This window comes from Oreochromis aureus, linkage group 12 (genome assembly GCF_013358895.1).
Source record: "Oreochromis aureus strain Israel breed Guangdong linkage group 12, ZZ_aureus, whole genome shotgun sequence".
Taxonomy (NCBI): Eukaryota; Metazoa; Chordata; class Actinopteri; order Cichliformes; family Cichlidae; genus Oreochromis; species Oreochromis aureus.
In genome coordinates, this window is record NC_052953.1 from 2,548,105 (window position 1) to 2,560,880 (window position 12,776).

Here is a 12,776-nt window from a genome sequence, read left to right on the forward strand (position 1 = left end):
TTTTTAAAGCGTCTGACATTCTGATACCTTATGGCTCATCCTTGTCCTCCTTGTAAATGCCTCCTAAAACCATCACTTACAGATACTGGTTCTGCTGAATGCTTAAAGACTACTACAACCTTGTTTAGCTCTTATAGAGAAGCTACCTGGGCTACCTGTGCAAACTCTGTAGAGTCAAGGTATGGCCTTGTGCTACCAGTAGTGACAAAGATCTACCAAATTCCAAATACAGAGAGGAGGTTCAGCATCTGAAGCAATGGTGTGATGACAACAACCTGCATCTGAACACAGCCAAGACCAAGGAGATGGTAATCGACTTCAGAAGAACAAAGCGATCTGAGCACTCTACCCTCTACATTGATGGGGAGGAGGTAGAAAGGGTAGAAAGCTTTAAGTTCCTCGGAGTCCACATCTCGGCCGACCTTACCTGGTCCACAAACATCTCCCACCAGGTAGGGAAAGCACAACAAAGGCTGTACTTCCTCAGGAAACTACGTCAGGCCCAATTACCCCAAAGACTGCTAGTAAACTTCTACCGCTCCACCATTGAGAGCCTTGTGACTTACTGCTGCACACTCTGGTTCAACTGCTGCACCGCGGAGGACAAGAGGAAACTGCAGCGGGTGGTGAGGGCAGCAGAGCGGGCAATCGGCACTTCACTAACCCCCCTCAGAGACATCTATACTGGCAGACTTCAGCAGAAGCCAGCATCATCATCAAAGACCCCTCACACCCTGGTCACTCACTCCCCCCGCCTCCCTCTGGTAAATGCTACAGGTCCATCAGGTCAAAGACAAACAGACTCAACAGAAGTTTTTACCCACAGGCTGTCAAACATGCCCTACCTCCACCCTGATTGGAGGATAACTGCACTGCCAATACTCATGGACATTACACCTTATTGTTAAATCGTATTTCTGTTTATACAGACACCAACACCCTTAACTCTTTAAACTGTATTTATTATAACATTATTTAGTATAGTTCCAACAGAACCCCCCCTTCCCCACTCAATGCGCAATATCATCCCCCCCCCCACACACACACTCAATGTGCAATATCACTGATCACACTGCACCTCTCAATGCAGCTGCTAGTTAGATGGCATGTATGTGTATGTATATAGATGTAAGCATGTATGTGGAAATATGTGTGTGTATGTATGGATGGATGCATATAAGTATATATACATATATGTATGTATGTGTGTGTATGTTTGCAGGTGTATGTATAACTTGTACATATCTTTCTTGTGTAAATGTAAATTTGTCTGTTATTGTGTAAATACTTACGCTATTGTGTACTCCACATACATGGAGAGATGCCAAACTGCCTTTCACTATTCTTGTAACAGTGACAATAAAAAGCTATTCTAATAAAAAGCTATTATATTCTATTCTATTCTATTCTATTCTATTCTATTCTATACAGTTTAAAGAAAGTGTTCTTTTTAATGATCAAGGAGTATGTTAGTGAGTGCTAAAATATATATTTGAGCCTGTATGCTGTAAAACCATGCCACACTAGAAAATGAACAGTTCAAAGAAGTAATTAAAATAGTTACATTTCTCAGGCAGAACATTTCTTCTTATCTGTCTTTTATCAGGTGTTAAAAGCACCCAGTGTGGTGTAAAGATTTTTATCATAAGCTGAAAGGATGTGGTCTAACTGTGAATTTGTAAAAAAGAGACAAGTAGGCTGATGCGTGCTGATATAATTTAAGCTTGTGGTCAAATTGATCATAAATAATAACCTTTTTATTTAGATGCTAGAGGCTTCTTATATGATGCAGCACACTTTATCACAGCGTGAGGGTGTAGATGTGTAAGAAGGTGACTGAAACCCTAAATTATACACATTTAAGGGTTTCTTAAAGCTGTGTTGTAATTCAGACAAAACAGAAAACAGCTGGAAAAACATTGAAACTTTTTGTGGTAAATGATGACAAAAAAAAGAAAAGGTCTTAATGCTTACTGAGAATAGTTGAAGACACAGCAGTGTCCTCAAAGGCTAAAACATAATAGTGTAGACATTATATAACACTGAGGTTTTAATTAGTAGTCACCAGTGGACTTTAAGATGAATGCTAAGTAGTCTAAGGAGCTTGGAAAGAAAAGGGTCTGGACCTCTTTGTCACGGTCTGCGGAGACAGGCCGTGCGGTGGTGTGTGTGATGGACCCAGGTGCGTACACAAGTGAGTAGACGGGAGTGAACTTAACAGAAAGCGAGCCTTTATTATGGCTGAAGACAAAGTGTACAAACAAAGCAGGGATAGCGTGACTAAACTAGACTATAACTAAACTGGGAAAACTAACACTGAGACAAACTAAGAAGACTCAGAGACTATGATGATTACTGCAAAGACGGACCGTGAAAACATGGAGGTGAGAACACAGACAACGCGACACTGAACACAGCAAGACTGAGGACTAAATACACACATGAGGCGATCAGGGGAAGTGGAGACACATGAGAACACAGCTGACTAGAATGAAACTAAATGACAATACAGGGGAGAGTAACACTAACTACAATGAACAAAGAACACCAGACTCTTCCAAAATAAAACAGGAAACACAGAGACATAGACATGGAGATAAAACATGACATGAACTTAACATAACTGCATAGCCATGAAACATGACACGTAGACGCAGAAACCAGGGAGACTGAGTACAGGGGAAGATGGCAGAAATAATTACATGAACTTGACAACATAAGACACACAGACATAACACACATGAAGGGCAAGAGAGACTTAACACAAGGGTGATATAATAACAAATGAGCTAGAATACTTAATGAACCTAAACAAACAATAAACATCAAAATAAACTAAAACTCAAAACACTGGGTCGCATGACCCAGGACCATGACACTCTTAAAGTTGCTTGAAGACGTTTCACCTCTCATCCGAGAAGTTTCTTCAGTTTTAGGGTCTCATGTGATTAGGTAGAGGATCATCAAGGGGTCCTTTGCCCCTATTTGGGGGGAAACTCCCACTGGGTTTAAATCTGGGACTCTCCACCATTTGATCCTAGAACTGAAGAAGCTTCTCGGATGAGAGGTGAAACGTCTTCAAGCAACTTAAACAAGTCCAGACATTTTTCTTTCTAAGCTCCTTAGACTACGATGACCTGGATGACTGAGAAGCTTCACAGACATGAATGCTATGTATTATACGTGTGTCAATTCTGTTAAAGTGCTGAATTATTTATGTTGCAACAATAATCACTGATGGTTCAAATAACACTTTCCCAGTTTGTTAATGTATAAATCATATGTGCTTTGTAAAAATTGTTATACATTTTCTACTTGTTACTGTGAGCTGTGTGGTTAAAGGCCCACAGTGCCCACAAAATACAGCAGTGACATACCGATTGTCACAGTATGAAAAATCCTGTTTCAGTGTCACAGTGATCCAGGCACATAAGTGTAAAGATGCTTTTTTTTTACTCAAAAGAAAGTCTTTTAGGTCTGGTGAGATATAATTTGATGGCCAATCTCTTTCTGTGAAATAACATAGGTATATGTTATTACATAACAAGTAGGTAGTAAATACTGCAGAGAGGCTAACTGGTAGTCAGTAGCGGTTTTAGATACGGGCGACACGGGCGGTTGCCCGGGGCGGCATCGTGGTGGGGGGCGGCATCACAGGCATCAAAAAAAAAAAAAAAAAAAAATGCTCGTACTCATGCTGCCCCGACGTCATGCCAGCGCATATTGGGAATGGCATAGGCACCGATCGGTTTTCTATCGCCCATTTGCTGGGAGTAACGGCGCCCTTCATTTGCGTGGTGCGCCTGCTGCTTGCGGCACAGGGAGGAGAGGGCGGGGCGGCGGGGGATTCTCTGACCGGCTGGAGCAGCGTCTAATAACCAACTCGCAAAATAAAACAAAATAAAAACAAACCAACAAACATGAAAACAGCAGACATCATGATACAGACTTATAATTTGCACCGATGTTTTTTCGAAATTCTATACACGAAAAGTGAGCGCGAGAGCCCTCGGTGCGCCTGCTTGCTGCTGAAGAAACTTTATTGTCATCTCCGCTACATACAGTCCAGTATAAAGAGAGACGAGACGACGAGGCTCCAGTTACAGCAGTGCAAGTAAACAAACAATATATATAAGAAGAGTAAGAAAATAAATATACACTTTAGGACCAGGGGTGAAGGGATCAATAACAATTTAAAATTTACAGTTTGATGATTTAAAGTCTCACACACAACCCATCGAAAGGGGAGGGGGGCGGCTGCTTCCAAATAGAGCACATTTCATTTATAATGTTGTAAATCCAAACCCATTATGTATTCATGATTTGAATCCTGGGTTGTGTGAAATCCCAGAAATAAACCCTAGATAAAGTGAATCTGTGAACTAAGGTGTAGGTCTGTTAGGTTATGTTGTGGTGACCTTTGAGTTGGGGGATTTGTGTTCATACTGGAGTGCAAAATTAAAACCAATGGAAGATGGACAAGAAAAGTTCAAAGCCATCAGGTGCTCAGTTTAGAAAAAAGAGAAAAGAAGAGGAAGAGAAACGAGCAAAAGATACAGGTAAGCAGATATGTCATTGGACAATGGCAGGTCATCCTGAAACAATCAGAATCAGAATACTTTATTAACCCCTAAGGAAATTATGTGCATTACAGTTGCTCCAAGAAGAAATGGTAAAAATAGCAACAGTAACAGACTAAACTCCAAACAATACATTATGTTACAGATTTTAATATTAATAAGTCATTGTCAATTGTTGATTTGTCCTGTTCTCATTGTATTACGAATTATGATGGCTGTTTGGTAGCCGTTTGCATACTATGCATACTCTCTCTCTCTCTTCATATGTGTGTGTGTGTACAACAGTTTTATGTTAATGTACAATCCTTAATATGTTTTGTCTGTGTGTGTGTGTGTGTGTGGGGTGGGGGGGGGCAGAGGGAGTGTTCGCCCAGGGCGTCAAACAGGCTAGGACCGCCACTGCTGGTAGTCATCCGCTGACAGCAATGAAGGGACAACAGCATTTAAGATAAAACATCTGTGACATTTTCCACTCCTGTACAGGAAGAGTGCAAAGTAAAATTTGTTTTTTTTGTTCTGTACTGCTAAAAAATTTAAAGTAATACTTTTAAAACATCAGATTTCGGTGTAAAAAATGTCAAGCTGGATATCTATACACGGTAATGTGTTAGGAATTACAGTGTACCACATTGTTTGATGAAAATGAAAAGCAAAATGTAGACAGCTGAGCAGTAGCGGTTTTAGATACGGGCGACACGGGCGGTTGCCCGGGGCGGCATCGTGGTGGGGGGCGGCATCACGGGCATCGGCAAAAAAAATTTAAAAAAAAAAAAATGCTCGTACTCATGCTGCCCCGACGTCATGCCAGCGCATATTGGAAATGGCATAGGCACCGATCGGTTTTCTATCGCCCATTTGCTGGGAGTAAGGGCGCCCTCCGTTTGCGAGGTGCGCCTGCTGCTTGCAGTGCAGAGAGGAGAGGGCGGGGCGGCGGGGGATTCTCTGACCAGCCGGAGCAGCATCTAATAACCAACTCGCAAAATAAAACAAAATAAACACCAGACATTATGATACAGACTTATAATTTGCATCGATGTTTTTCCGAAATTCTATACACGAAAAGTGAGCGCGAGAGCCCTCGGTGCGCCTGCTCTCTGCTGAAGTCAAAGTAAACTTTATTGTCGTCTCTATTGTCATCATTTGAAGGTTTCAGTGAGTGTTGTTTTGCTGACTCATGCATTTCCACGGTCAGACCACATCCTTTGAGCTGAACATATAAAGCTGAGCATCACAGTGAGTTTCAGTGCATTCAGCGTCTGATCAAAGAGGGAAGAAGAAATGTCCTGCCTGAATAATTTCAGTCTTCTCATCTCATGTGTGCTCCTGTTCAACATCCAGCCAGGTGAGTGATGTTTTCCACTGTAATTTAATTTAATTATTGATTATTTTCATCTTCATGTAAACGAGCAAAATGTAAAGTCACACTGCTGATATCCTTCAGTGTTACAGAGCAGTTGGTGCAGTGTGTTTGTTTCTCTTATCTGTTCATTTGATCATCTGCTGATTTATGTGTCTGGATATTTTGTTTCTGTTTTAGGTCGTGGTTCTGAGATTATTAATGGGAAAGAAGTCAAGCCACACTCACTACCTTACATGGCTTATGTGAGAAGTGAAAAAAGTTGGTGTGGAGGGACATTAATCCATCCACAGTGGGTGCTGACAGCTGCCCACTGCTCTGGGTAAGAATCTGGGGCCTGATTTTCCTCAATTTTAAAAATAATGCAGTATTTATGTTAAAAGACTATTTGAAAAAACGAATTCCTTCGGTCACTACCCTCACCTGTGGTCACGAGCTCTGGGTAGTTACTGAAAGAATCAGTGACAGATCAGGGCCAGAGCAGCAGAAATCTGCTTTCTGTAAATGGTGGCTGGCCTCTCCTTTAGAGAAAATGTCATTCATTCAGTCATTGGAGAGCAGCAGGCTCAGAGAGCTACTTTACGAGAACGGATGACAACAGGGCAACTTGCAATACTTGCAAAGTAGATATTTCATTTAAGGGAGGAAACACTACGAATATGCCAAAGCATTTGTTTACAAAACACATGATAACCTTAAATGAATGTCATGTATTTAATTCCGCATCGGACTCATGAATCTCAACCCAGCAGCAGCGGTAACGTTTGCACGTCCTCTCCTGTTAATGCGGCAGGTAAGTAATCAACTAACAGTGCATATTATGTTAATTCAATTCAGTTCAATTAAAATTTTTTATATACCGCCAAATCACAACAAAAGTCGCCCCAAGTCGCTTTATATTGTACAGTAGATACAGAGAAAACTTAAACATTCAGATGACCCCCTATGAGCAAGCAGTTTGGCGACAGTGGGAAGGAAAAACTCCCTTTTAACAGGAAGAAACCTCCGGCAGAACCAGGCTCAGGGAGGGGCGGGGCCATCTGCTGTGATTGGTTGGGGTGAGAGAAAGAAGACAGGATAAAGACATGCTGTGGAAGAGATACAGAGGTTAATAACAGACATTATTCAATGCAGAGAGGTCTGTTAACACATAGTGAGTGAGAAAGGTGACTGGAAAGGAAAAACTCAATGCATCATGGGAATCCCCGGCAGCCTACGTCTATTGCAGCATAACTAAGGGAGGATTCAGGGTCACCTGGTCCAGCCCTAACTGTATGCTTTAGCAGAAAAGTTAGCGAGATCTGCCTTATTACAAAACCTGCCATTAAAGTGAGCTGCATTTAGGTGACCATGATAAGAGAGACAGACAAAGTCTAGCTGGCTCAAATGCTGGCAGTTCTGACTGCAGTCTACCGTTAGCATCTCCTTTCAGGCCAGGATAGACGAATGTCACTGAGCAGTGACTAAGTTTGTGGTAAAAGGCTTGCACCCATTTGCCACAGCAGATGCCCCCGAGTTTCGGTAAGTGAATGTGTTTAATTGTAGGCAGGGACATTACTGGATATTCTTGTGTAATTGCTACAGAATAATTTATGTTATACTTTGTTATTGCTACAGAAGAATATTTATTTTATTATTTTACATTTACAATTTTTTTTTCCTGGGGACCCTGTGACACCCCATTAAAGAGCCGTAGGCTGTGGATCTCTTAAGATCTCACTGTTGGGTTTGTAAGGCCATGTTACCCCTTAAATTTCCATCTTGTTCAAAGAGAAGATATAAAACAAAGTTCTAAGCTCATTGACCTTAGTGTTCTCCTTTTTTTAAAAAACGAATCGATGAGAGAATCGAATCGTTAAACAGAATTATAAATGGAATCGGAATCATGAAAATCTTATCAATACCCATCCCTAATAAGGAAGTATGATTATTTTTTTAGAAACCACTGATCCATTAACCTTTTAAATATGTAAACCTTCATCACCACATTGTGTTTTTTATTTTACAGGATAGTTCAAGTGACCCTGGGAGCCCACTCCAGAGTGAAAAACGAATATTACAAGCAAATCCGAGCCATTGAGGAAAGTTTTCCTCATCCTAAATACTGTTGTGTAAAATACGGCAATGACCTCATGCTGCTGAAGGTAAGGTGATAAATCAGTGTATGACCTCAAATAGTGTAAATGGTAAATGGACTGCTTCTTATTTAGCACCTTTCTCCTCTACCTGAGCACTCAGAGTGTTATAATTATTCACCCAAACACTTTTTTCTAAGGGCTTTCTGTCTAGCATTGACACACATTCACACTCCAATGCATGCAATTCAAGTTTTGCTTACTTAAGTAAAACTTAGTTTTAATATTGTACATATAAAATGTATTTCCACGTGTGTATAGACATGTTTCAACACATCGCTGTACATATTACATATTTTCCAAACAAAATATTAGAAATAAATGAGTGGTGATTCACTCAGTGCTGCATATATTTTTATTTATTGAGACAATCATTATCAATATATGATATTTCTTTTTAACTTTTTTCAGCTTAAGGAACCGGTGAGGAAAACCAGGGCAGTGCAGTGGCTCGAGTTTGGCGACACTGTGAGAGACCCGGCAGCTGGCAGCAGGTGTCTGGTGGCTGGATGGGGAGTAACTGAAAACAACCAAACATCAGACGTCCTCATGTCTGTCAATGTGACTGTGGTCGACAGACAGACGTGCAACTCTCGTGATTATTACAACCACAGTCCTGAGATCACCAAACACATGATATGTGCTGGTTCAGATGGTACAAACGTCGCTGATACCTGTCAGGTACGTATGAAGAATACATGTATTTTTCCTTGTTTGAAGTAAATGTGCATTCAGCTCAACACCTGTGAGTCAAAGAAACACTGTCATGTGTTTGTTCTTGCTGCAGGGGGATTCAGGAGGGCCGCTGTTGTGTGATGGAGCGCTGGTTGGAGTCACTTCTTTTGGACGGGGTTGTGGTATCATTAAAAAACCTGGAGTCTACTCGTTTATCTCACAGAGACAACTGTACTGGATCAAAACTATGATGAAGTATTTCTAAACGTGTGAAACCACCAGCATCAGTCTGCATGATTTGATGTTACATCTGTCAGTGCTGTCTCTGTAGACCATTATTCAGTTTATCATTTTACCGTTCCTCTTACAGTTTATGATAATTTAGTTTCTGCCAGCTTGCTATACTTTTTTATAGATTCTGCACTTGGCTAGTCCACCACATGATCTTATGGCAGATAAATTTGACTGACCTCTTAACCACATTTTAGGCCCACTTTAAACAAAATTGGAAACACTGTTTGAAATTCTACCATCTTTCACCACACAAACCAGACAGATACATGGTTATATCTAATCTTCATTTTTTCAAATAAATTAAAGAATTCCCAAACAGGAGTGCTCCTGGTTGTTGCAGATGAGTGCGGCTGCAGTAAAACCAGGGATTAGCAATTTTTATGTACACACAAAACCAATGAATGTAAAACAGAGAGATTATTCAGACTGTCAAACAGACAGATTCAACAGCTCATATACAACCAACTGAAACACAAACGAAGCTTGTGAACAGGTTTGTTGAAAAAGATTTTTTAAAAATTGTAACATTCTTTGTTTTTTCATTTCACATTATGACTGCGTGCTTGAAAACCAAAAAAAACAAACATATTTTTTCTACTTGCTACTTTTTCTGCTTTCTAATAAAGCTGGAGGCATGAATAAAAAAATACGCATTTACTCTCTCTTTCTTTGATTGTGCTGCAGTTTCAAACTGTATCTTTCAAAGTAGCATCGTTAATATAATGAGTTTACAGTTACAGTCTAATTTGAGGCCTAAGAAACATTTTCACTGCTTTTTTCTACTCTTTTGATCAGCTGTAGATTTTCTTGTACAAAGGTTTTCTTAAAAAGAAAATAACACAGAGAATATTCACTTATGAGAAACAAAGGAACATGAGAAATACACAACTGACAACTTCACATGTTGAGGATCTCCTCCTCCTTAGGATTCAGTGACATGATCTTCACACATTCACCTCCATCAACACTGTGTCTTTTGTCATTGATTACTTCCACAAATCCTGATTCATTTCTTTCTTTTTGCTAAATTGGCTGAAAGTATCAGTCATATACACGTCTGCACCCAGTGTCCTCCACGTGGTATTTATCATAAATTTCACCACAGGCTTTGAAACTACATGTCAGTTACATGTAGTTGTCTTTTGCAAGAAACCTTTTCATAAATAAGTTTAGAAGAAAAAAAAAGTGAACAAATTATTGTTTCACTGAACTTGAAATCTAAAACAAACACAGTATCATATTAATTTTTGATGCCACAGAAAGACTTTGTAGCTGCTGTACCAACCATATACAGTTTGTGGTGTATGGTGTTGCGTGTATATTCCTGGATTTAAGGTTGTCGTGCAAGTCATGTGGGAAGTGTTGAACGAGCAGGAAATGTGTTCACCTGGTCGCTGGTGTGTCAGCAGGGAGACTGGGTGAGTAAGGGGGAGGGTGTTTCTTGTTGACCGCTGTCAGTCATCTTGTTCAGATCAGAGCACCTTGGAGTAGCTTTCTATTGCTCGGGCTTGACTGCAGTATTGATGGATTATTAAACATGCAAATAAACAATTTATGGAGCAGTTTTTGGAAACTGGATCAATTTGTTGGGTTGCTTACGAGACATTAGAGCAGTAGTCCCTACTTCAGCCTCATGGTGGCTAAATTGGTCATCACAGCAGCATTTTGAAAGAGTTCTTGTGCAAACAAAAGAGGTAAAAGGAATTATTCGTTTTTTTTTACTTCTGTGTCTCGCTTTATTGAAAAGTACAGAATATATGTAAAAATATATTTGTTTTAATGTTTCCAAGCACAAACACTCAAACTTTGACATAAACAAACAAGGAAGCATGTTCAAGAATTTCTCCTTGTCAAAAAATATGTTCACAAGCTTAACTTTGAGTTTACGTTTAAAATGCACCAAGTAGTGAATCTGTTTGGCTGACAGGCTGGATAATCTCACTTTGTTGTTTTTCCTTCATAATCTGCAGCAAACAGGAGCACTCATCTTCTTAGAGTTAATCTAAGTTAACTGGAAAAAGAGAAAATAAGATTTTTACAATTTGCAGGCTGTTCAACTCTGACTCCAAAGTCTGTGCAGCTTCTCAGTCACCTAGGTCATGACAGTCTTAAGAGCTTGAAAAAAAGATGACTGAGCTTCTTTAAGGCTTTTTTCACCTGTCATCCAAGAGGCTTCTTTAGTTCAGAATTGCTTCAAAGGTGACATCACCTCCTGGCCTTTGGAAAGAATGCAAGGTTAAAACACAGGTAGACTGGGTACTTTTTCAGGTCTGGGATCTATGTGCATCCAGCTTTATGTACCCTCTGCGGTGATATCAACTTCGGTGTTGACTATGCATAAAAGCCAGATCCATGCATCTCCTGTATTGTTTAAACCAGCTGTCTCCAACCCCCGGGGCTCGGACCGGTACCGGTCCGTGAGTCGTTAGGTACCGGGCCGCGAGAGTTGAGGCTCAGGTGTGAAATGTGTGGTTTTCAGGGTTTTTATCGGTCTTCAGCGTTATTTTGTTATCGTTTTTATCATTAACTCTGTTTTCCTGGGTCTTTTCAAGTGTGTTATGAATAAATCTTCTGTTTTTTCGGTACCGGTACTAGTTTGTACTTGTATTTATCCGCGACACCTTAAAGGCCGGTCCGTGAAAATATTGTCGGGCATAAGCCAGTCCGTGGCGCAAAAAAGGCTGGGGACCGCTGGTTTAAACGAACATGACTCCACTCCCAGCCACCACAGCAATGTAATTTAAAATTTTAAAAAGTAAGGCCACTAAATGCACACTAACACTGACAAAATTCAGTATATTTCTCATGTGCAATATCGTGGTTGCATTTGATTTGGTAATAAGTCTATCTATTGATATGAATAGCGTTATTGATAAATATATTTCTATCATTACAATACTGTTACCATTAATTAAAAGAAAATGCAGTGCAGACGGTTGAAGCTGTTTAGGAAGAGGGGAAAGTTTTGGGAGTGATGGCAGTGAGAGAGAGAGCGAGCAAGTTTTGAGATGTGAGAGATTTGTGACGTTTAGTGTGTTTGGAGTGTGTAACGAACAAGGCACGATAAATAGTTTTTAAAGGTGAAATGTAGAGGTAAAATCAAAAATAGTCAAAAACGGCCAATTATACCCTGGACCCCAGAGGGTTAAGCATTTTTTGAAGTAAGACAATAGTTACCTTTCCTGGTAATTAGTTACTTGTATAATATCCACTTAAGTCCAATGCCCCCGGTATCGGGGGCAAAAAGGAGGAAATCACGTTTAATCGGTTATAACACGGGGTGAGAAATATAAGTCCAGTCATGTGTGGTATCCACAGAAACCTCTGAATCTCAGCTAAAATATCATATAAACCATTTCTACAACCACCAAACACACCCAAACCAAGCCATGATTAAACAAGCAGTTACGTAAATGCGCAGAAGACCGCTAAACAAACAAAACCGAACAAGAAATTCTTCAAACTTCATGTAACCGGCTAAAGAAAGCCTAGTTAGCTTCCAGAGCTATCACTGACTCCAAACACCAAGTTTCACCACGCTCTGACCAAAATTCACTGAATGAGCCGCAAAAGAAGACCACAAAAACACACAGCTGTGCAAATGCGCTAAGACAGAAATTGGCTTACTATCCCGATTTCCTCCGTTATTTTCGCCGGTAGCCGGTAGCCACGTGATTATCAGTAGTTACCACGCCTACCTTGCCGCATCACAGCCATTTTCTTTCGACAACCTCC

General features: G+C 40.3%; 1 protein-coding gene across 1 annotated transcript; it reads left to right on the plus strand.

The window, feature by feature from the left end:
• The first annotated feature begins 5,761 nt into the window (after nucleotides 1-5,761).
• On the plus strand, nucleotides 5,762-9,688 carry LOC116325172 (granzyme K-like). Its single transcript, XM_031745992.2, has 5 exons — nucleotides 5,762-5,922; nucleotides 6,118-6,259; nucleotides 7,946-8,081; nucleotides 8,484-8,753; nucleotides 8,860-9,688. Exons 1-5 carry the CDS (start codon nucleotides 5,859-5,861, stop codon nucleotides 9,010-9,012), a joined length of 765 nt encoding a protein of 254 aa, XP_031601852.2. The 5' UTR covers nucleotides 5,762-5,858; the 3' UTR covers nucleotides 9,013-9,688.
• The last annotated feature ends 3,088 nt before the right edge of the window (nucleotides 9,689-12,776 follow it).